At 43.5% G+C, this 26368-nt stretch overlaps 1 protein-coding gene across 5 annotated transcripts in view; it reads left to right on the top strand.

Annotated features, from left to right (window-relative positions):
• The window catches only part of LOC117400929 (integrin alpha-7-like), a 161045-nt gene that overhangs the window by 97372 nt on the left and 37305 nt on the right, over nt 1-26368 (top strand). For all 5 annotated transcript variants that reach the window (XM_059011330.1, XM_059011327.1, XM_059011326.1 and 2 more), the window contains 7 exons: nt 392-453; nt 2303-2472; nt 2952-3098; nt 4299-4414; nt 6104-6287; nt 11203-11286; nt 20033-20112. In XM_059011330.1, coding sequence (XP_058867313.1) covers nt 392-453; nt 2303-2472; nt 2952-3098; nt 4299-4414; nt 6104-6287; nt 11203-11286; nt 20033-20112 — 843 coding nt within the window. The remainder of the gene's footprint in view (nt 1-391; nt 454-2302; nt 2473-2951; nt 3099-4298; nt 4415-6103; nt 6288-11202; nt 11287-20032; nt 20113-26368) is intronic.

Genomic DNA, 26368 nt, shown 5'->3' with positions numbered 1-26368 from the left:
ACACAACCCCGAGTGAATGAAATGTGCATTTCCATATATTGTTGTGCCGGGATTCAATTACTAATTAATTATTCACTTGAATCCCAGCACGTGAACTAATTTGTGCATTCTCCGTGCTCACATACTAATACACATTTTATCTGCACGTGAAGTTATTGTGCAATCCTTGTGCCTAAATACATATTACAAATATACCTTTTAAATCACTTGTGCTCCACATAGCCCCATTATATTTCATGCGCCAATACCTATACACCAACATTAACACACAGTATAACACAAAATACGCACAGGGGCGGGGCTCACTGCCGCAATGTGTCACATGATCCTAATCATGTTCATGATGTTTACTGTACACTCTGTGAAGCTGACCGTGTTTTTATCCCCACAGTGTTGAAGTGAAGGCCTGCTTCATATATACTGCACAGCCCAAGACATACAACCCCCAAATCAGTGAGTACCACCCCTATACCCTAACCCTAACCCTAACCCTGACCCTAAGCCCTAACCCTAACCCTGACCCTAACCCTGACCCTAACCCCTAACCATAACCCTAACCCCTAACCCTAACCCTAACCCTGACCCTAACCCCTAACCCTAACCCTAACCCTGACCCTAACCCCTAACCCTAACCCTATGCCTTTACCTCGATTATGGGAAGAAATTAAAAAGCCAAATGGAATGTCCGGGTTTATAGTCAAAGTGTTCAAATCAAAGGAGGTTTTAATGATGTTGTGTAACTAACTGGAGAGACCGCACTCAGAATAATGTGTTTAGTTTTGGTCACCAAATACTAAAAGGACATTGTGTCCCTTGAGAGCAACCAGTCTAATCCCAGGGTTTAAAGGAATTAGTTTTGAAGTTTGAGGGAACTAAATCTATTTAAAGAAGAACAAAGAAGAATTAGAGGGGGACTTGATTACCATCAAAATCTTAAAATGAGTTGACAAAGTTAACTAGCCAATGCTTTAATAGCACATAAACCAGAGGACAAAGTTAGCAATTACGTAGAGATCAGATTCTAGGAAGTGGACTAGCATTAATGGGCTGAATGGGCTACATTTTCTTATGCTCTTATACGGCTATAGGTGGCGCCACCAACATGTCACATGGCCTAGAGCTGTTAATCTTGTTCTTCACATGAGATTATATATTTGTGTCCAGATTTCTAGTTCTCAGCCTCTCTTCCTGGCTCATTCCTTTAAGACCTGGGACTGGTCTTGTTGCTCTTCACATCACTCTCTCTAGTGTCCCGTTGGTACTGTGGTGACCAGAACTGAGCTCAATGCACTCTCAGCAGTCTGTTATACAACCTCATAATAACCTCCTTTGATTTGCACTATTTTGATTATACTCAAGCATTATGTTTGCTTATTTGGTTGCTTCTATTACAACACCAAGCTCTTTCTCTTGGTGGTCCTGTTCTAGTTCTATACTACCCATCTCAATCCTACATTTTTGTGAACGGTGTTTCCTTTATATTTATTAACATTAAATGCCATTTGACACATTTCTCCCCAGTTCTGTATGTGGTCTAAATCATTTAGGATTTCCTGGGTGCTACGTGTGTTGGCCACTCTCCCAAGCTTTGTTTGAGGTAGTGGCCAACACGCTTTCATAGTGTAAAATTCCACTCCGCAGTGTTTTAATAGATAATTTTTGATGGGTAGAGTAACTCGCCCGGTTTCTTTCACCTCCTCTCACAGCTCTCAGTGTGATGTTTCACCTCCTCTCACAGCTCTCAGTGCGATGTTTCACCTCCTCCCACAGCTCTGTGTGATGTTTCACCTCCTCTCACAGCTCTCAGTGTGATGTTTCACCTCCTCCCACAGCTCTGTGTGATGTTTCACCTCCTCTCACAGCTCTCAGTGTGATGTTTCACCTCCTCCCACAGCTCTCAGTGCAATGTTTCACCTCCTCCCACAGCTCTGTGATGTTTCACCTCCTCCCACAGCTCTCAGTGTGATGTTTCACCTCCTCCCACAGTTCTCAGTGCGATGTTTCACCTCCTCCCACAGCTCTCAGTGTGATGTTTCACCTCCTCCCACAGCTCTCAGTGCGATGTTTCACCTCCTCCCACAGCTCTGTGTGATGTTTCACCTCCTCCCACAGTTTTCAGTGTGATGTTTCACCTCCTCCCACAGCTCTCAGTGTGATGTTTCACCTCCTCTCACAGCTCTCAGTGTGATGTTTCACCTCCTCCCACAGCTCTCAGTGCGATGTTTCACCTCCTCCCACAGCTCTGTGTGATGTTTCACCTCCTCCCACAGTTCTCAGTGTGATGTTTCACCTCCTCCCACAGCTCTCAGTGTGATGTTTGAGGCAGACTCAGAACGCAGGAAGTTGGGTCTGCCACACCGAGTCAACTTCCTTGGGCGTAGAAGCTCAGAGCCAGAGTACCAGCGCTCTGAAGAGGTGGAGCTGAGAGGCCAGCATGCCCGTGCATGTCAGAGCGCTATCTTTCAGCTGCAGGTAAGAAACTTCATAATAAATGATATAGAGCCACCAGGCTGCAGCTCCAACACTGAGACACATTGGTACGTAGTGAGCTAACTCTTCCACACTAAAATGTAATATGATATTTGTTTTATACTGTATATTTATCATGTGGAGGTGATTGTCTGAATGGCACACTTCACATGTTCCCATATATCTGTAAAACATATTATTAACATTATTTATTTATTTTTTACAATATTGAGAATCTCAGATTCAGGGGGAAAAGAGTCTGTCACACTTTAGCATACGTCAGGAGACTGCTTTTCAAATTGTCATTTAACTTTTCTTTGCAAATTCGTATTATATACCATTCAGTACATACTGTTGATATGTTTCACTGACATCCACGTTGTCATCACACAGAACTAAACTCATTTTGAATTTGTGTTAATAATGTATCTATAAATCTATGTTGCTCTCTCATCTAATCCCTCTCATTGTTTATTTCTCAGGATAGTCTACGTGACAAGCTTAGCCCAATCTCTGTCTCAGCAAGTTACTCCATCAAGCAGACACGACACTCAAATCAGCCAACCAATAAGCTAGGGGCGCTGTCTCCGGTGCTTAACGCTGCCCTGCCTAGTACCCTGCGCACTGAGGTCAGTCACTACCCCCTGAGACCTGTCCACTTCATACTGAGACCAGTCCCCTTCATACTGAGACCTGTCCACTTCATACTGAGATATGTCCACTTCATACAGGCCAGTCCCCTTCATCCTGAGACCAGTCCCCTTCATACTGAGACCAGTCCCCTTCATACAGGCCAGTCCATACTGAGACCAGTTACCTTCATACTGAGACAAGTCCCCTTCATACAGGCCAGTCCCCTTCATACTGAGACCAGTCCCCTTCATACAGGCTAGTCCCCTTCATACTGAGACCAGTCCCCTTCATACAGGCTAGTCCCCTTCATACGCCCCTGTGTGCATTTCTATGTTGTATATTGCGTGTGGTGTGTTAATGTTGGTTTATAGAGATGGCTGCACGGGATATAAATGGGTGTGTTCAGCACGAGTTATTTAAAATGTATAATTGTATTTAGGCACAAGGATTTTGTTTGTTTGACTCACCGTGTTTTGTTCGTCTGTCCGTCCATTGTTTGTTTAGTGTTAATCCGTTTTGTTTGTCTCTTTTATTTGGCCTCAAGTGCCGTGTCCTGTTTTCTGTTTAAAACCTTTTGTTTGTTCAATAAACCTTCTGAACACTGCCATTGCGTATCAGTTCCACTCTTCACCACTGTGTCTGTGTACTGCTTTCTGGCCTGACGTCATTCACAAAGCCATCCTGTGACACGACTTCATACAGGCCAGTCCCCTTCATACTGAGACCTGTCCCCTTCATACTGAGACCTGTCCCCTTCATACTGAGACATGTCCCCTTCATACTGAGACATGTCCACTTCATACTGAGACCAGTCCCCTTCATACTGAGACCTGTCCCCTTCATACTGAGACCTGCACTTCATACTGAGACCTGTCCCCTTCATACTGAGACCTGTCCACTTCATACTGAGGCCAATCACTCCCTCCTGAAACCTGTAAACTTTATATTGATACCAGTGCACTGGCCAAAAATTATCCCCTGAGGCTATTATACTTTACACAGAGGCCAGTCAGTACTCCTTGAAAGTAACCCCATATAGCCAAATACAATCTCAGACAAGCTGGTACATCATACAGGAATTATATTAAAAGGTTTTCATCTCTTTAATCCAGGCCTTGTCCCACAGCCCCAGGAAGTCTGTAGTTTCATAAATGTGTACAGCATTTACATTGTTCACGTCCTTTTGGTTTCCTCAGGTGAACTTCCTGCGGGAGGGCTGTGGGGATGATAAGATCTGTCAGAGTAACCTGCAGCTGAGCTATCGCTTCGGAACTCGCGCCACGACTACTGACCTCTTCACACCACTAGCTGTGTGAGTCTGTGGGACAGAAAAGCATTATTTAACAATGTGTATCCATTGTACTCCAGCTAATGAGTGCTTGTGGTAGTTTTTTTCTGTCTAAAGACATGTCACAAGTACAAAAACAGCCATGCTATCTTAGTCCAGACATATAAAAGACATACACATATAAATAAGGATCAGCCCTGAATTGTAATGCAAAAGTGATTAAGTTAAGCAAAACACAACTGAGGCAAACTTGGCCCCATTGTGCTTTGTTTAACACTCTAGCATACACATACAAAGATATATTACACGTTAACTACATGTTCTTGTTTTTCTTGTTCTTGTTGAAGAGGCAAAACATATAGTAAATGAAGACTGATCTTCATTAAACTCAGCCAACTGGCAGGGATTGAAATGAACTATGGAATTACGATTAAATTAACCAAGAGCCAATCTGTAGCTACTACAGTTCCTACTGCAATACAAACGACGGCACCTGGACATTTAAATAATTTACCTTATGAGGATCCAAAAACCACAACTGGTCACCACAGAAGGACATTGTGGCCCTGGAGAGAGTCCAGCAAACAGCAAATAGACTTATCCCAGGCCTTAAAGGAAATAGTTCTGAAGACTGAGGGAACTGATTGCATTTAGTTTAGAACAAAGAAGAATTAGGGGGGTGTGACTGAAGTCTTCAAAATCTTAAAAATTTGACAGTTAACGCAAGATAACCCAGACCAATACTGTAAGTACAGCACAAACACCAAGACCAGAGGACACAGCTGAAAGCAGAGATACCCTTATAAAAGTGTCCCATAGTAAAATGATAGAAAGGTGTAATAAACATAGTGAAAGCATTGTAAAACATACAGTAAGTAGGCATTGTAAAGCCCAGAGAGGTATGTTAAAGCATATTGAGAAACTGCTAAATTACTGTGCACATTTACTGTGGTGAATTTTTATAAGGGTAGAACAGAAGGTCGGAGACGCTTCTTCACACAGAGTGGTGAGGGGATGGAATGGGCTGCCTAGTCATGCTGTTGAAGGAGGCACTTCTTCACACAGAGTGGTGAGGGGATGGAATGGGCTGCCTAGTCATGCTGTTGAAGGAGACACTTCTTCACAGAGAGTGGTGAGGGTGTGGAATGGGCTGCCTAGTCATGCTGTTGAAGGAGACACTTCTTCACACAGAGTGGTGAGGTGATGGAATGGGTTGCCTAGTCATGTTGTTGAAGGAGACACTTCACACAGAGTGGTGAGGTGATGGAATGGGTCACCTAGTCATGCTGTTGAAGGAGACACTTCTTCACAGAGATTTGTTAGGGTGTGGAATGGGTTGCCTAGTCATGTTGTTGAAGGAGACACTTCTTCACACAGAGTGGTGAGGTGATGGAATGGGTCACCTAGTCATGCTGTTGAAGGAGACACTTCTTCACAGAGATTTGTTAGGGTGTGGAATGGGTTGCCTAGTCATGTTGTTGAAGGAGACACTTCTTCACAGAGAGTGGTTAGGGTGTGAAATGGGTCACCTAGTCATGCTGTTGATGCAGAATCACTGGGAATCTTTTAAAACCTGAGGTCAATCAGCTACTAGGAACTAAGCATTGATGGTCCAAATGGCCTCCTCTCGTTTGGTAAATGTTCTTCTGTTCTTCAGTGTAATCCTGCCTTTTTGTTCTTTCATATTAGACCCCTCTCTCTGTCTATCCACAGTGATATGGAAGGCATGCCTGTCTTCTCACTCAGTGACCAAAAGACTGTGGCTCTAGAGGTCACTGTCACCAACCTGCCCTCTGACCCCAGGCAATCCCAGAAGGATGGAGACGATGCCCACGCTGCTCAACTGCTGGTGGGCGTGCCAGAGACACTGTCCTACAGCGGCTTCCGAGGACCCCAGGTACTCAACGCTGTGTGCCCACACACACACACAAACACACACACATCACAACACTGTACACACACACACACACACACACACACACACGCACACACACACAAACAAACACACAGGCGCACACACACACGCACACACACAAACACACAAAAACACACACACACAAACACAAACACACACATTACTACACTGTACACACATACATACACATCACAACACTGTACACACACACACACACACACACACACATCAAAACACTGTACACACACACACACACACACACATCAAAACACTGTACACACACACACACATCACAACACTGTCGTACTGGGCCTTAAACTAATTAACAAAATAGTTCCATAAATTTTCTCTGTAATGAACATTCATTCATTAACAGATCGCAAATGTGCAGTTTTGAAAGAATCCATGTTTTAAAATATCTGATACTACACTAAATTGAATAAATCTCTGTTTACAAGCCGTGCTTTTAGACTCTTGCACTTCCTGGGTCACCTGGAAGGTGAAATTGTCCCCACCCTTTCACTGGCTTCTTTCTGTCAATAACCAATCAGCTACTTCCCTTTCTGACTGACATGCTTTCAGACAGTAACATGACCCAGAAGACACTGCTGGTGTAAAATGACCCAGGAAGTAAAGCAGCAAGAGATCTCTTTGAGGGGCAGGCAAGCTGTGGGGAATTTCTTTAACCTAGTCCAGTACCAGGTGTCATGTTTTAAAACTGAACATTTGAGATCTATGTAGCAAACAGAAGTGGAAAATGTGTAAGATTTGTGGAATTAATGTGTTATTACACTTATTTAAAAGATAGAACAAATGCAGTAATGTGTAGAAAATTCAACAATTCTCTCACCTATATCATTATTTTTTTCCAATTCTTATTTTGGTTCCATTTTAATCACATCCTTGAAACTTACTTTTAAAAAGCTTGTAAGGCTCATTGCAATATCTGCTAAAGACTATCACAAGATGCTTCTTGTTAGTTCCCCGCAAGGGCTTTTTGCATCATTAATGCAAGACTAAAGGTAAGAGAGTGAGACTGATTTGATTATTAGTTTCACTTTTAGACCTGTGTGAGCTGCCCTGCTGACAATCACATTGTGATTGTGTGAGGCATATTTATTAATTAAGTTTTGGTCTTGGGTAAGCATGGTCCATCACAGATTTCAAGTAAAAATATATTATTAAATTACTATAAATCTATATTTTTACTTAAAACACATGACATCTTTCATGAGGAAGCCTTGCCAAGTGTTCTGTTCATTGCTCTAATTTCATTGTTCTAATAATTTTAAAATTGATCAGTTAGTGGCCACTACCTTTTCATTGCCTATATAATAATAGGGCTATGGGGGTTTCAGAATGAGAGAAGTGAGGACTAGCGTAGTTTTATTGGCTTATTCGTGATAGAGTTGGTTTTGGTCGTGCTCGCTTTCCCTACTTGTCCGCTGTTCAGAGTAATGTCACCTTCTAGCTACATGTTGCGGCTTCACTGCAAATAAAAAAGGCCAACAAGATGCTCGGATATATTGTGAGAAGTGTTGAATTGAAATCAAGGGAAGTAATGTTAAAACTTTACAATGCATTAGTAAGACCTCACCTAGAATATTGTGTTCAGTTCTGGTCACCTCATTACAAAAAGGATATTGCTGCTCTAGAAAGAGTGCAAAGAAGAGCAACCAGATTTATCCCGGGTTTAAAAGGTATGTCATATGCAGACAGGCTAAGAATTGAATCTATTCAGTCTTGAACAAAGAAGACTACGCGGCGATCTGATTCAAGCATTCAGAATTCTAAAAGGTATTGACAATGTCGACCCAGGGGACTTTTCCGACCTGAAAAAAAGAAACAAGGACCAGGGGTCACAAATGGAGATTAGATAAAGGGGCATTCAGAACAGAAGATAGGAGGCACTTTTTTACACAAAGAATTGTGAGAGGCTGGAACCAACTCCCCAGTAATGTTGTTGAAGCTGACACCCTGGGATCCTTCAAGAAGCTGCTTGATGAGATTCTGGGATCAATAAGCTACTAACAACCAAATGAGCAAGATGGGCTGAATGGCATCCTCTCGTTTGTAAACTTTCTTATGTTCTTATAAATGAACAGTCAAATGCTGCAAATCTATAATTGTTTGTGAGCAGTTTATTACGTGATGTTTGTGTTTGGAAACAAACCTAATCACAATATATTAGTATTATGAATATATATATATATATATATATATATATATATATATATATATATATATATATATATATATATATATATTTAACATAGTAAGGGCTCAGTATGTAAATAGTTTGGGTGATGTTTGTGTTTTGGTGGTGGTTGGCAGGGACGGGGTTAATTCCTCTCCCTGCCAAAAACATGTGAGAATGTGACTGTTCCCAAACTTGGTAATTGGTGTTGATTGGGAACAGCCACAAACTATAAAAGAGAGCTTACAGCTCCATTAGAGAGAGATCACCAGGGAGCTGGTAGGAGAAGTGGTTGGTTGTGTAAAAAAAAAAAAAAAAAGGAGGAGGTAAATCGTGTGTATTGTGTTGGTGTTATATGTCAGGTAAACAGCTTAGCTGTCCTGCACGTTAGACAGGGACCTGCATGTGTGTATAGTGAGGCTCTACGTTTGAGCTAGGCTTTTGTTTTGTTTCATTTTGTTTGTTTTGTTGTGAATAAAAGTGAGCAGAAGTGCTTAAAATCAAAGTTTTTATCTCTGGGTCACGTTTTTAAAGGGGCACGAACCCAAAGGTACGGTCAGCTTGTTCACAATATATATATATACGGTGCTCCCTCACTATAACGTGGGTCTCGGGGGACACACAATATGAGTGTTATAACTGAAGAGCGTTATAAACGGGGGAGGGGTTGGGGGGCACCGCCGGACACATCTGACTAAAATACAAAATAAAATAACTCTCTCTCTATAATGCACATATAGTGAATTAAAGCACCATGTAATCAACGCTAACTTTATTTTTTACAAAAAAAAAAAAAAAATAACATTCCCACTCGAGAATCATTTAATGAACAGTTTTTAAACTATAAATAGCCTGGCTACACGGCGGTCGGGAGTTCAGTTTGAAGCGCCTCGTCTCCCGGAGAAAGCCGCAGCTCCTCTCGCAGCAAAAAAGTAAATAGATTAGGAAAGATAACCACATAGTAGGCCTAATATTTATTTAGTTATAAAGTGAATGCTGAGTAAGATGTCTGTGTTATAAAGTGCCAGTGCAATGTAATAGCCTAGATTCGAACCGGCAACATCCAGGCTATAGGGATGCAACGTCCAGGCTATAGGGTGCAACGTCCAGGCTATAGGGTGCAACGTCCAGGCTATAGGGTGCATCCTGCACTCCACGCTTAGTGCCTTTACCGGATGCGCCATTCGGGAGTGTGGTGGGCTATGGAAGGAAGTGACGGAGACAGGCAGCCAGTGAGGTACAACCTGCGCACCAGCAAGGCAGGGCTGGGCAGGGTTTTATTAATATTCTGTATTGCACAAACAAAAATAAGAAACCCCCTGGAATACTAGCAATAGTAATCAAGGGTTGAAATAAAAACAGTAAATAGAACAGTCCCGCACTACACAGAGACGCAAAAGTTAAAACAAAACATTCACGTGGTTCATCCACACGGTGGCAACCGGTGTCCTCCAGCTGCTGCCCCAGCTCCCTCCTGAGGCTTCACAAACCCAAAGGCACAGAAGGAACTGTGCTGCAAATCCGCCCAGGTATCCAAAGGGGTAGGGAAAGCAAGGGAAAACAAACGCACAGCTCTTCAAGGATCTGCAAACACAGGACTTCAGTGGTGAAAAGAAATAAATGAAAAACAAACAAACCAGCACGTCTCTTGCAGGTGTTAATCCAGCACAGCCAACCTAAATGGCAGAACCCCACAGCCTAAATAGTGCCGAGCCCCACCCCAACAATCATCAAAGGCAGCACAGCTGATTGCAATAATGGGGCTCAACCATGAGGGCCTGCCCCAAGTTAAGATGGCCGCCACCACTGCGGCTTCTGCCCCAACCATTACTCAGCCTTTCTCCTCTGTCTTGGCCCTCTGTGCACAGCGCTGCCAGTAGTCGGGAGGGTGAATTACAAGAGGGACTCCTTTCACTCCTGTCACAGGGAGCCTTGAGTTATTTCAGCGTAAAAAAAACCTCTTCATTAATTTGCCAAAACAAATTTATTTGTGATTCTGTAACTTAAAAACTACTTCACGGATTTCCAGAAACTTGAACAAAAAAATGATCCGTCACACGGACACAGTGCATATGAAATGACGTCTTGATCTGTTTTGAAACGACCGAGAAAACATACCCCTCAAAATCAAGTTTAATAAACAAGGCCCTGACAGCTGCTCTTACCTGTAATGCTGCTATCATGATATCATAAAAAGAAAATTAAGGAAAGCTAAATAGATTTGAGAGGAGAGAACTGGAGATCGAGTGAGATCTTAATTGTGAAATATGATCTGGTACAGTTATGTTATTTTGTTAATTCCAAATGGGCTATCAGTATCAGTTGTACTATCGATTGTTCCTCTCTTGTCTTTTTCTTTCTTCTTTTGGTAGTATATAAGACTGATATAAGACTGACATGCATGCATGCAAATTACAGTCATGGTGGTGTTGACTGAAGTGCTAGAAGACTGGTGTGGGTCTGGACGACCAATACTCACATCATATCCATGTTGTTCAATATATACTGCTCTGTAAATTTCTTACAATACATAATATAAAACCAGGTAGTGGTTTGGCAGTCAAACATACCTGTTAGTTTGCAACAAAATCTTGTGTTGTACGTTTGATGACTGTGGCAATGTTAGCCTGTGGGCAGGTTGTGTAGTTTATGGGAATCACTCACTGCAATTTTCTTACTCTGCTTTGATCTCCTCTGCAGGATAAACAGCTAGTCTGTGCAGCAAATCCGAATGGATCTTATGCAGAATGCGAGCTGGGGAATCCAATGAAGAGAAATGCCAAGGTAATGTGATGTGTATTTAAAGGTGCTTATAAAGTAATGTAGGCGTCCTTGTTTACTGCAGCTGTTCTAATGTGTGCTGTCCTGTGAGGCTGACTCCCGATCCAGGCTTCTCCATTGGGGAAGGGCGCGAATGGCTTGCATCTGGGTTGATGTTAATTAGACCTTGCTGTTGTATAACTGACCAGACCTGGTAACCCTAACTTTTTAACTCTGAATAAACTATTGTTAAATATACACTTTCAGTAAGCTATTTGATTTAAATAGACTATTTATTAGTGTAACAGGGTACTTGCTGTGGGTGCGTGCATTCGCTGCTGAGTGACAGGCAAGAGATCGAGACAGAGGTTGAAGTTGACACGCCCCACAGGCTCGCAGGTTTATTTACACGCACACACACACACACAGTGAGAACAGCTCACGTGACACTACCAACCATGGAGGCTCACTGAGGACAAAAAGCAAAATAAACACAATACAAAAAACTATAAAATAAAAGGTGCCGTAAAAACGGCGTGCGCTACTCCCTAATGCATGGAGGTCCCACTTGCTCACCTCGCTATACTTTATGGGGATCTACCATCCCTGAACTAATCTTTATGTATCAACACACACCCCGACTCCGGCTGTCGGTGGTTTTGGCTTCTTCTTTTGGCTCCGATCCCGGTTCACCATCACGGCGATCGGAGGATTTCAGCAACTTATTTCGGTCTCTATGCTCGGGTAGCGTGGACGATCTTCAGCCCGTTGTCCGTGGCTTTGCAGCAGCCCCGAGGTGAACAAACAGGACCTCTTTATACCTGACGCCCCGCTGGAACACACCTACCCGCTGATTATCCACAGCTGGCAATCACACACAGCAGGCAGGCTCTCCCAGGAGCATCAGGTACTTCATTAATCATTTATAACAATTACACACATTTACACAATCCTATTTACAATATATACACAAAACCCCTCTTCATGTGCAGGGCTACTGCCCTGCTACATACCTCCCCCCTTGTGCAAAGCACAGATGGCCGCCACTGGCCACCTCCCTCCTTGATTGACGTCTCTCTGTGTGGGTGGGAGTTACAGCTGGGCAGGAGGGTACATTGGGTCTTCATGTGGGCCACTCTTTCCATCCCGGTGCCCCCTTAAAAGGGACCGAGGACCAGTGACAGGAGACCCTGACACCGTGGACAGGGCGACCGGAGCGCAGGCTGGTGACCGGGCAGCTGCAGCTGCAGGCAGAGGCGAGAGCCCCTGTAAAAGTGTAGTGACATCTGGTTCACCAGGGGGAGTGAAACAGGAATTTGGGCGAACGACTGTGCCTGGTGGTACCACGACCTGGGACCCAGGCCCAGCGATGAGAGGTCCAGACACGACGGTGGGGTGTCTGGGAGCACGGGCTGAGGGAGCTGACCCTTAGGCCCCGGAATGGAGCACAGGGGTGGAGGTCGGGGCTGTGGTGGATTTGGTCTCCACGACTCCTCCACCATAAAAACCTGTCGCTTCTCTCCTTCGTCACTGTCGGGGATGGCAGCACCTCCTCATCAGGCTGTTGGACGGTAGCTCCTCCTCCTCCTCCTATAACAATTACACACATGTACGCAATCCTATTTACAACATATACACAAAACCCACTCTTCATGTATTAGGTAGACACTTTCAGTGCTTTTATTTCTCTAATTGTTCGGAGAAACACAGCTGTCATCACCGAGACGCACAGAGAGCAATTCAGCACTTGGCAGACAGGGAGTAGCTGTGCACCAAGAGGCAGCGAGATACCTGACCGGAAAATTAAACCACACCGGCAATCCGACCAATTGTATTGATGCTGGGTGGCTCGGCAACCAGCAGCCGAGATTCAATTTAGGCTGCTGGTTTTTTATTAGCTTTTTAACATAGCTCCCAGCCCTGAAGACATTGGCTTTTACAAGAACATAGCTCCCAGCCCTGAAGACATTGACTTTTACAAGAACATAGCTCCCAGCCCTGAAGACATTGGCTTTTACAAGAACATAGCTCCCAGCCCTGAAGACATTGACTTTTATCACTATGCCATGGAACCATTTTCTTCACTTAGGTAAACTCTGAAATATCATTCCCATGTGTAATATACAAAATGCAGAGGCATTGTGGATGAACTGAAAAAACATAAACTTATTTTTATCATAAGATGGACTAATAATGATAATAAACACTGTAATACAATGTAGAACATTATGTCTTACTGTCTTGGTTTCATTGTGGTAAAAAAAAAGGAAATTAAAATAAGGTGATAATGGCTCTTAAACCATATTCAAGTGAGTTACAGCAAATACTTTTTGGAAACCTGAAAGAAACTTACTTTTTCACTGAGTTCAAGGCCTACTATTTTTCTGGACTCTTTTCTGAGATGACATTATTAATACAAGCGTCTCTAGCTGCTGTAGCAAAAGGGGCACTGCTGCCATAATTGCTGTGAACAGACATACAATTTGTATGGCCATTGCAGCAATTGAGAAGGGCACCCACGGGAATTGCTGCATGGCCAGCGTTAATTTCGAGCCATGTTCATATATTCTTGTTAAATTATTGTTAAAACGAACTCAGATTAAATGAATTTCCTGATAGAATGAATTGTTTACAACGTCCCGGACAAATTTAGCATTTGCTTATTGTAAATTTTCCTGTTAGTGCAAATTATTTTGGAGCCCTCCTGTGAATAAAAACTAAACGCCCTAGTTCGAGTAGCTGAGTGTAAAGGATATTGCGAAATGTATTAACTTGCATCCACATTAGCGCCTCTGTACTATATTGTAGTGCTGTTTGGGGACTACAAATCCCATGATGCATTTCGAGTTGCTCATGCAGCAATGTGCACTATCGTTGCAGACAAAAGTGGAGTTGTTGAAAGCGGTGGATAATTCACCACCACACAAGAGCAAGAAAGATGTTGCTGTAGATCTCAAAACATCCCATTATGAAAAACTGGGATACAATAATACAGGCCTATGAAGAACAGACTGTGGATGCGACGGCAGCGTTTCCCATTTCCTCAATACCTTGCTGTTGAGTCCACTTGCTCTTGTGGTTTAAAAATGCACCTGATCAGAATGGAACATACAGGTTTCAAGTGCAGTTCATTTGCAATTAATAGTTTTTAAAAAATCACTTGAACATATTTTCAATAAAATCCACAGTACATTGTACTGTAATTGAAATTTGATTTCAGTGTTACTGTAATTTCAGTAAAAACTGACAGAATGTATATGGCTTTAGACTCTCGGTAATGATTAGGAAGTAGTGGGTGATGCTATTTTTATTTATATATACAAGCTCTTATAGTGTTCAAAGGTTTGGAATCAGCTAATTATTTACAGCATGAGTAGGGGTGGAGATTGTATTGCCCATTTTTCCTCACTCAGACCCCTTACATACTAAATATCTTGATATCCCTAAATAGAAAATGATATTCTCTTAAAAATATGCAAGCGATTTTAATGAACAGTCTCCCTCAAGTGCTATCAATGCGGCATGACTCTTCATTTTACGCTCAAAACTAGGTTTGTGGCTCAGGACTGCCAAGGACAACACTACACTGAATATTAGTTTAGTTTAGTGTATTCGCTGTGTGCTTGCAGGGTCAGCACAGGTACTTGTAAATGCTACATTGTAGAATATTTCCTTTTTGAATGACGCAGCGCTATGCTTTGTGTTCAATTATTTACCAGAAGCAAACTAAACTGGCTGCCAGGTTCCTAAATGCAACAATCAGACAAACGTTTGCTGTGTTTAATTTGAAGTGATAAAAATATGTATATTTACACCGTTCTTTCAGAAATTAGAATTTCTACAGGGAACTACATATTACACGGTCAATGGGTACAGTTCATGGAAATCGTGAACGTGATAACTGTGAAAAAAATACTGCCTAAATTATAACTCCAGCCAAAATACAAATTTTGATGTACAAAGAAAAAAATGTGTCCTTGTGGTGATAAAGTAATTGTAACATAAATCCTTAATCTCAAGACAAGCAAACATGTATTTGGATACCTTCTCAACACGCCTTTAGCCATGTATTAACAATACCTTTCTATAATGATCTGGGGTTTTACCACAATATCCTTCTATATCACCATCAAAACGTTAGGTTACTTTCCGTAACCCTGGTTCCCTGAAAGAGAAGACGACAACCAACGATAGGTAACTCGGTAGGCAGGATCGAGGACGTCACCCCAGGAAGGGGCCTATCGGCAGCTCTGATATAAAGAGCTCAGTGAATACCTACCAATAGGAAGGCATATCCCATAAGCAATGTTTTGGTGGTTATCTTCGAATTGAAAGGGAACTACATTCATATCCAAGTACAATCAAAAGTTAGACTTAAACATATGAATATATATTTTACAGTAATCATAGAATTCTGGCTGTACATATGATTGATTCATTCGGCATATGATTTAAGGTTTAGACAATATTCAACTTTTATTTAATTCAATGTTATCATATATATATATATATATATATATATATATATATATATATATATATATATATATATATTTTTTTTTTTTTTTTAATTTAGTCGTTGCCAATTATTTTTTATTATTTTCTCCCAATTTGGAATGGACAATTATTTTTTATGCTCAGCTCACCGCTACCACCCCCGTGCTGACTTGGGAGGGTGAAGATGAACACACGCTGTACTCCGAAGCGTGTGCCGTCAGCCGACCTCTTTTTTTCACACTGCAGACTCACCATGCAGCCACCCAAGAGCTACAGTGTCGGAGGACAACACAGCTCTCAGGCAGCTTACCGGAAAGCCCACAGGCGCCCGGCCAGACTCCAGGGGTTGCTGGTGCACGGTGAGCTGAGGACATCCTGGCCGACCTAAACTTAGAAACCTGAGATCTGAAGTATAGTCCTCTCGATTCAAGATTGGTAAAGAAAAAACAAGATGGCCATTTCTTCAGGACTCCATGTCCCACAATGCAACAAGGCCTGTAGCAAGGAAGCAGCAATTCAAGCAGATTTAAAAAACACTTAGTATTAAGTAACTTTAGTATTCTTCTGTTTACTTTAGCATACTTTTAGATTTAGTAGCAACAAAGTCTTTTTTTATTGATCATTTAAATTAAGATCTTTTCTTCAGTAAGTCGCTTTCAGCAGCTATGTTTTAGTTTTCATGATTAGAAAGTTACAGTGATTTTGTTGAGTCTTCTCAGTGATTCAGTCCAATTGTACACACTTAGATGTTTCCTTGTTGCTTTTCTAAGAGTTGTATTGTCTTTTGATTTGATTTGTTTGAGAGAGTTTCCCTTGGAGAGAGAGATCGATTTTCCATGCTGCAAGCATTTTTATAACATTTGAGAATAGGTGTATGTGACAGAGAAAGAATGAATCTTGGTTATAAATCTCCCTCCCGACCTGTGAGTGCACTGTGTAAAGGGAACAGAGAGGATGGTCTGAAAGTTCATTCCAGGGAAAGGTGGAAGTCAGTCATCTAAAAAGGGAGCGGAGTCACAGTACAAGTCATTGCCCCAGACGGGAGGCGTTGGCAATCGCGGATTGGAGGAAAAGTGATTGAACTCGCTAACCAAGGGGGCGTGGTTGAAGGTACAATAGGTGATGTGGTCCAGTGAACTGCTCCTTTGTTGTGGTTGCGAGAGAACCACTGAAGGACCGTGATACAACCGTGAGTGTTTTTAGTGTATTGTTTTGTCATACTAATTGTAAACGTTTGTTCTTGTTAGCCGGCTAACATGTACCAGGAGCTGTCGCTAAAGGCCAGCACCAACCCGGACAGCACTGCACTACTGTTCACTAATAAATTGTATTTCACGTTAGCAATCAGTCTGGACTGAACCCCGTGGTTTCACTGTGCAGTTCACATTATTATTATTATTATTATTATTATTATTATTATTATTATTATTATTATTATTATTTATTTCTTAGCAGACGCCCTTATCCAGGGCGACTTACAATCGTAAGCAAATACATTTCAAGTGTTACAATACAAGTAATACAATAAGAGCAAGAAATACAATAACTTTTGTTCAAGCAAAGTACAAGTGTGACAAACCACAATTCAATAATACAGCAGATAATAGTGATAGTTACATCAGGATGTGATTAAATACAAAGTACTACAGGTTAAACACTTGGCAGATTACAGTACATTGTACACAGTACAGTAGATTACATTGCTGTGTATTGCCAGGGATTATTATTTATGGCAGCCAAACGACCCAGATTATAAAACAAATAAAGGATTGTTTGGACTGTGAACTTTGTTGTCTGTCATCTGTTTAAGCATTGCATCACATCTACACCTGCGCACTACAAACCACTTTGCCACAGTTTATCTGTCAGATTATTGTCATTCAATTGGTTGACTCTGCTAGTCATTCCATTGGTAAACTCTCCATCAGGTCATTTAAACAAAAGATCGTAAATTACAGAAAATGCATTCAGTTAAAAATACTCTTTTGTGAAATAACTTTTGCTAAGTTATTCATTTTTACTTGATAATTACATTTATCCAAAAAGGATATTGCTGCTCTAGAAAGAGTGCAAAGAAGAGCAACCAGAATTATCCCGGGTTTAAAAGGCACGTTATATGCAGACAGGCTAAAAGAATTGAATCTATTCAGTCTTGAACAAAGAAGACTAGGTGGCGATCTGATTCAAACATTCAAAATCCTAAAAGGTATAGACAATGTCGACCCAGGTGATTTCTTTGACCTGAAAAAAAGAAACAAGGACCATGGGTCACAAATGGAGATTAGATAAAGGGTCATTCAGAACAGAAAATAGGAGACACTTTTTCACAGAGAATTGTGAGGGTCTGGAACCAACTCCCCAGTAATGTAGTTGAAGCTGACACCCTGGGATCCTTCAAGAAGCTGCTTGATGAGATTCTGGGATCAATAAGCTACTAACAACCAAATGAGCCAGATGGGTCAAATGGCCTCCTCTCGTTTGTAAACTTTCTTATGTTCTTATGTTCTTCTTATTTCTATTTTCCTGATGTGATTCCACACAATGAAGTACCAAAATAAATCCTGTAAGTCCCATAATTATCATTCTAATGAATTAATTAGATTTTAATCCATTTCCTGAATGAATTAAAGAGTTCACAAGAATACTGTTTTTATAACAGTTTACATATTTTCCCATTAAAACAATGTTAATTTAATTCAAAACTGAACCATCTCCATTGTCTACTAGATGGCAGTATTACTATATTTTTGATGGCTCTCATATTGAAAACACACTTGGAGACACGATGTCTCCTAAGAACTTTACACGGTCCTGTTATCAGTTTCAAGATACAAGGTGTTAAACAAAATCTGTTTGAAGTTCGATACTTAGTTCTGATAACAATCTAAACGTTCTTGACAAGGTCAAGCCTAGCCAATCTTCACAGCAGGGATTTAGCTTACCAAATGGCATTCTTTGCCCTAGATGAAATGGTCAAGATCTCATAGGAACTGTACTTTTTATATCACATCCTCCTACTTGCATTGCAGAGGAGGAGGCTGTGTGGTCCAGTGGTTAAAGAAAGGGGCTTGTAACTAGGAGGTCCCAGGTTCAAATTCCACCTCAGCCACTGACTTATTGTGTGACCCTGAGCAAATCACTTAACCTCCTTGTGCTCCGTCTTTCGGGTGGGACATAACTGTAAGTGATTCTGCAGCTGATGCATAGTTCACACACCCTAGTCTCTGTAAGTCTCCTTGGATAAAGGCGTCTGCTAAATAAACAAATAATAATAACAATTGAATTCTATCTCTGTATAATAAACTTTGCAACTATCACACGAACAAAATGAAAAAACACACGGTATAAAACCAATACATTTACTGTTATTTCCACAGGTGATATCAAATAATAAATATATACAGTAAAATAATACATATATACAGTAAAATACAGCAATTACTGTGCATGGGGTGTTACAGTTTATACATGTATATACTTCTAAATAAACGTATTTCTAAAGTTTAGAATATCACAGAATTACTTACTTACATATGTTAGATGTGTTCGTTGTCCTTTGAGATAAAAAAATGCAGATAAGGTTTTTATTGGGCCGATCAGGGAATGTATGTGTGTGATAGTGACAGCTGCTACATCAATCAAAGCCACTATCTTCAAAGCGAACAGCCTGTCAATCAATCTGCCAGGTTTGCAAAGGCTCGCCTGTCTCAATATGGAGTTGGGTGCAGTTTTAATGATGGAACGCTGGAGTTGCACAGCTTAGAAGGGACACATAGAGCAAAATCGAACACGGCTGATGGCAGCTACCCAGAGACCACTCTGGGAATCGAAACATGGCCGATGGAGCCTGCAGTAAGACAAGCACTTCCCTTTCAATACAGAGCTTGCTCTTCAGTTGAATGGTTTGCGGTTCTCATGAAGCCCTTACCTTTCCATTCAATCCAATGGGCTGCGATGCCAATTCATTAGCTGGCTTATGATTTTATACAACAGCCTCAACACATTTTTTTCAGCACTCTAGATTTTCCCAGTTAAGAGATATTGTGTAGACGTTTTCTAGTTTTTGTTTTAAAATACAGTTTTAGAAGAAGGATTACTTTTTTGTCAGGCTGGTTGTTTTAAAGTCCCAAAACAATACAATTAGATGTGTTTTTTCGCTGTATTATTTAATTGAACATAATGTTTTGTTCTGTTTATTGTTATATGATTATGTAACAGTTTTGATCTAATAAATATGGTTTAAAAGTCAAGTCTGTCGCTCTCTCGTACACAGGTCACCTTCTATATAATCCTGAGCACCTCCGCCATCACCATAGAAACCACTGACCTAACAGTCAATCTGCAACTGCTCACGTGAGTACAAATCTAGTCTATTGCTAAGGTCATGACGAAGTTGCATTCTGTATTGGTAAGAGCTCACTGTGTAGAATTCTGATCATCACCGCACCAAAGTGGCATTGTGGCCCTGGAGACAGTCCAAAAAAGAGCAAGCAGACTAATCCATGGGCTTAAAGGACTAAACTTGTGATGAAGCAAGCCATTACTGATAAGGACTATGCACATTATTCTTTGCCAATGTAAAACTGTGATATGTTTATGTCCTGAATTAAGCATGCACTGACAGTATGGGTTTAAATAGTAAAAAGTAAACAGAAAAATGTGTACTTACCTGAAATGTGTAACCCTGAGGTTTGAGTTGGTCCTGAACAGAAAAAAGAAAGAGAAACAAAAGGTTATTGTAAACTTTAAAAGCAAAGCGCAGTTGAACGCATGTTACAAATATAATATTCCTTTTGCCGAGTTTATTTTAAAATACTTCCTGTCGGGGGCATGGCTATGGCGTGGCACTGAAAGGACGCAAAAAATCTGCTCTGCCATTTATCATTTTTAATCCTTCTCAATCCTGGAAGAAAAACACGTTAAATCTAACTAAACTGATATCTGTGGAAATATAAATATGATTATCTTCCTAAAATGCCTAAAAGTATGATGAAAAAGCCGTGTGGAGTAGTGGTTAGGGCTCTGGACTCTTGACTGGAGGGTTGTGGGTTCAATCCCCAGTGGGGGACACTGCTGTTGTACCCTTGAGCAAGGTACTTTACCTAGATTGCTCCAGTAAAAACCCAACTGTATAAATGGGTAATTGTATGTAAAAATAATGTGATATCTGTATAATGTGAAATAATGTATAATGTGATATCTTGTAACAATTGTAAGTCGCCCTGGATAAGGGCGTCTGCTAAGAAATAAATAATAATAAAAATAATAATAAATGAGAGCTCGATCGAGATGGAGACCTGTGATCCACCCTCCCCATCAACAAGCCAGCAATCTGATCCAGGAGACGCTGAAACTAATCAAAGAAAGAGTAGACAGGATCATCTCTCCGGTAAAATACTGGATGAAATTCGTTTAATGAAGGAGGACTTCACCATAAAATTTAACAGAGTGTTAAGTGCATTAGAATCTATTGAAGTGGACATAAAAGATTTTTCCGGAAGGCTGACACAGGCTGAAACACAAATTAGCGATGCCAGACAACATAACCGGGAGCCGGGAGTCTAGCTGTGGGAGTCCAGCAAGGGGAGGCCTGCGCTGTGACGCTGTTCGACTAGATCCGAACCTAATGGGGCTCTAGAAGAAGCTATCTACTAGTCAGGTCTGTACCCTCCACCCTACTGCTCCTACTGTGCCTTTTGTCTTGCTTGTCCTGCTATGACTGTCTCTCACATCCCTGTTCTGTCCTCCCGTCCTCGTCCTCTGCCCTCCCTCCGCTGCTGCTCCTCCAGCCCCTCTAACCTCATTTCTCTGCCTCTCCCCCCCTCCCGCACAGTCTCTGGTGCACTCTGGAACTGTCACTCTTCTGCTAACAAAGCTGATTTCATATATGCCTTTGCCTCCCACCTCTCGCTCGATTTCCTTGCTCTCACTGAAACCTGGCTGTCCCCTGATAACACTGTTACTCCTGCTGCCCTGTCCTCTCTCTACGTCCTGTCCCATACCCCGCGTCTCACTGGACGGGGAGGTGGGACGGGTCTTCTCCTCTCTCCCTCCTTACTCTTTTCTGTCCCCTCCGATCTCACCTCCCTCTCTGTCAGTACCTTTGAATTTCATGCAGTCCAACTAACCTCTCCCTGTCAACTCCTGCTCATTGTTCTGTACTGCCCCCCTGGGCCTCTCACTCACTTTCTGGATGAACTCGACTATCTACTCTCCTCCCTCCCCTCTCTGTCTACCCCGACTGTCCTGTTGGGTGACTTCAACATCCATCTCTCCAACCCCAGCCACTCTGCTGGATTCCTCCCTCTCCTTCACTCCTTCGACTTCTGTCTCTCTCCGTCCCCTCCTACCCACAAAGCTGGCCATCAACTGGACCTCACCTTCTCCAGGGCCTGCTGCCCCTCCACCCTCTCTGTCACCCCCCTGGACCTCTCTGATCACTATTTCATCTCTTTTTCTCTGTCTCTCCCCACTCTCCCTGCTCCTCCTACCCCCACTGTCACCTCTCGCCGTAACCTCCGATCTCTCTCCCCCTCTGTCCTTGCCTCCACTGCTCTCTCTCACCTCCCTCCTATCGACTCCTTTTCACAACTCTCCGTAGACTCTGCTACCTCCACCCTCTTCTCCTCACTCACCTCCTCCCTCGACTCCCTCTGTCCCCTCACCTCCCGACCTGCTCGCCCCCCCCCTCCCCATCCCTGGCTCTCCTATGCGCTCCGCTCGGCAAGAATCACACTGCGATCTGCTGAAAAGAAATGGAAGAGAACCAAACTCCCTGCTGCCCTAGAACTTTACCGAACTCTCCTCTCCTCCTTCTCCTCTACTCTCTCCTCTGCTAAATGTGCTTATTTCCAATCTGTAATCCAAGCCTCCACTAACAACCCACGTAAACTATTCTCTACCTTATTCTCCCTCCTAAACCCTCCCCCCCTCCTCCTCCCTCCTCTATCTCCCCTGACGACTTTGCCTCCTTCTTCTCTTCTAAAATCTCAGATATCCGCAAACTCTTTAACACCTCTCCCTCCCCTGCACCCCCTCCTGCTCCAACCCCTACACCCACTACATCCCCTACTAACTTGCCCTCCTTCTCCACCTTCTTGCCCCTCTCAGACTCTGACCTCTCCTCCCTGCTCCAGGGTCACAAACCCACCACGTGTGCCTTGGACCCCCTCCCCACTCACCTCTTTCAAGCTGCTGCTCCTGCTCTACTCCCCTTCATCTCCTCCCTCCTCAACACCTCTCTACTTTCTGGTATCTTTCCCTCTGCCTTCAAAAAAGCCTCTATCACTCCCCTCCTCAAAAAACCTACCCTCGACCCCACCTCCCTCCAGAGCTACCGTCCTGTCTCCCTCCTACCCTTCCTCTCCAAAACCCTCGAGCGGACTGTACACCGCCAGCTCTCTGCTTTCCTGTCCAACCACTCTCTGCTTGACCCTCTCCAATCTGGCTTCCGCTCTGCTCACTCCACTGAAACCGCCCTCCTGTCTGTCACCAACTCACTTAAGTGTGCCCGAGCTGCCTCTCTCTCCTCTGTCCTAATTCTCCTCGACCTCTCTGCTGCCTTTGACACTGTTGATCACTCTATTCTACTATCATCTCTTGCTGACCTGGGGATCTCTGGCACTGCTCTGGCCTGGTTCTCCTCCTACCTCTCCAACCGCACTTACCAGGTAACCTGGTGTGGAGCAACCTCCACACCTCACCCTCTCTTAACTGGAGTCCCCCAAGGGTCAGTCTTGGGTCCTCTCCTGTTCTCTCTCTACACCCGCTCCCTGGGCCCCCTCATCGCATCCTATGGTTTCTCATACCATTTCTATGCTGATGATGCTCAGATTTTCCTCTCCTTCCCCACCTCTGACTCCACCATCTCCTCCCGTATCTCTACCTGTCTGTCTGCTATTTCCTCCTGGATGCACTCGCATCACCTCAAACTCAAACTCTCTAAATCTGACCTCCTTTTCTTTCCCTCCTCCTCCCCCTCCTCTGATCTCCTATCTCTGTTCCTCTGGAATCTACCACACTCTCTCCCTCTTTCTCCGCTAAGAACCTTGGAGTCACCCTGGACCCCTGCCTCTCTTATTTCTAGCACATCTCCACTCTGGCACGCACTTGCCGATTCTTCCTCAGCAACATACGAAGAATCCGACCCTTCCTCACCAACTATGCTACCCAGCTCCTGGTCCAGGCCCTGGTACTCTCCCGCCTAGACTACTGCAACTCCCTCCTGGCTGGCCTCCCTGCGTCCGCCACCCGTCTGCTCCAGCTCATCCAGAACTCTGCTGCCCGCCTGGTGTTCTCTCTGCCTCGCTTCGCCCACGCTACTCCACTACTCCGCTCGCTCCACTGGCTCCCGATCACCGCTCGCATCCAGTTCAAGACTCTTGTACTAGCCTACAGATGCCTTGACCAGACTGCACCCAGCTACCTCCAGACCCTCATCTCTCCTTACACCCCCACTCGACCTCTCCGCTCCGCCTGCACTAGAAGACTGGCTCTACCTCCGCTACGCTCCCCTGCCACCAGAGCCCGCTCCTTCTCCACCCTTGCTCCGCAGTGGTGGAATGACCTTCCTACAGATGTCAGGACTGCCCAGTCCCTGACCACATTCCGGCGCCTCCTTAAGACTCACCTCTTTAAACAGCACCTGTAGAACTCCTCTGTTGTATCCTGGGACACTATCACCCTTCATTTAAATGTGCTTTATTTTGCTCTTATCTGCCCCCTATTTTACTGCATTTAATCCTGTACTTCAGAATACTGTATTCTGCCAAGTGTTTAACCTGTAGTATTTTGTACTTAATCATATCCTGATGTAACTATCACTATTTAATCATATCCTGATGTAACTATCACTATTCTCTGCTGTATTATTGAATTGTGGTTTGTCACACTTGAACAAAAATTATTGTATTTCTTGCTCTTATTGTATTACTTGTATTGTAACACTTGAAATGTATTTGCTTGCGATTGTAAGTCGCCCTGGATAAGGGCGTCTGCTAAGAAATAAATAATAATAATAATAATAATAATAATAATAATAATAATAATAATAATAATAATAATAACTGACCTCCAAATGAAAACTGACCATGTGGATAAAGATCTGGCAGCTCTCATTCTGAAAGAAATGAAAACTGACCTTGTGGATAAAGATCTGGCAGCTCTCATTCTGAAAGAAATGAAAACTGACCGTGTGGATAAAGATCTGGCAGCTCTCATTCTGAAAGAAATGAAAACTGACCGTGTGGATAAAGATCTGGCAGCTCTCATTCTGAAAGAAATGAAAACTGACCATGTGGATAAAGATCTGGCAGCTCTCATTCTGAAAGAAATGAAAACTGACCGTGTGGATAAAGATCTGGCAGCTCTCATTCGGAAAGAAATGAAAACTGGCCGTGTGGATAAAGATCTGGCAGCTCTCATTCTGAAAGAAATGAAAACTGACCGTGTGGATAAAGATCTGGCAGCTCTCATTCTGAAAGAAATGAAAACTGACCGTGTGGATAAAGATCTGGCAGCTCTCATTCTGAAAGAAATGAAAACTGACCGTGTGGATAAAGATCTGGCAGCTCTCATTCTGAAAGAAATATTGACGAGTTGGAAACCCGTAATCGGCGATCTAACTTAAGATTGATTGGACTCCTGGAGGGCACGGAGGGCCGAGACGCGTCCCTCTTGATGGACTCCTGGAGGGCACGGAGGGCCGAGACGCGTCCCTCTTGATGGACTCCTGGAGGGCACGGAGGGCCGAGACGCGTTCCTCTTGATGGACTCCTGGAGGGCACGGAGGGCCGAGACGCGTCCCTCTTGATGGACTCCTGGAGGGCACGGAGGGCCGAGACGCGTCCCTCTTGATGGACTCCTGGAGGGCACGGAGGCCCGAGACGCGTCCCTCTTGATGGACTCCTGGAGGGCACAGAGGGCCGAGACGCGTTCCTCTTGACGGACTCCTGGAGGGCACGGAGGGCCGAGACGCGTCCCTCTTGATGGACTCCTGGAGGGCACAGAGGGCCGAGACGCGTTCCTCTTGATGGACTCCTGGAGGGCACGGAGGCCCGAGACGCGTCCCTCTTGATGGACTCCTGGAGGGCACAGAGGGCCGAGACGCGTTCCTCTTGATGGACTCCTGGAGGGCACGGAGGGCCGAGACGCGTCCCTCTTGATGGACTCCTGGAGGGCACAGAGGGCCGAGACGCGTTCCTCTTGATGGACTCCTGGAGGGCACGGAGGCCCGAGACGCGTCCCTCTTGATGGACTCCTGGAGGGCACAGAGGGCCGAGACGCGTTCCTCTTGATGGACTCCTGGAGGGCACGGAGGGCCGAGACGCGTCCCTATTGATGGACTCCTGGAGGGCACAGAGGGCCGAGACGCGTTCCTCTTGATGGACTCCTGGAGGGCACGGAGGGCCGAGACGCGTCCCTCTTTTTGGAGACTTGGCTGCCGATGGTTCTAGGAACAGTAAACTTCCCGAAAAGTGTAGTCTGTTTTTAAGGTTTTCAAAATTGTTAATTGTACCTAAATCCTGTCTGTTAATAACTTCTAAACAATTACGGTAGCACAGGGCGCACCCATATAAACATTTTTTGGTTTATTTGAATTAATTGTGTG

The sequence above is a fragment of the Acipenser ruthenus genome, chromosome 42, assembly GCF_902713425.1.
Source record: "Acipenser ruthenus chromosome 42, fAciRut3.2 maternal haplotype, whole genome shotgun sequence".
In the NCBI taxonomy this organism is placed as follows: domain Eukaryota; kingdom Metazoa; phylum Chordata; class Actinopteri; order Acipenseriformes; family Acipenseridae; genus Acipenser; species Acipenser ruthenus.
The sequence above is the reverse complement of the archived record's forward strand: the minus strand, read 5'-3'. Positions and strand labels throughout refer to the sequence as shown.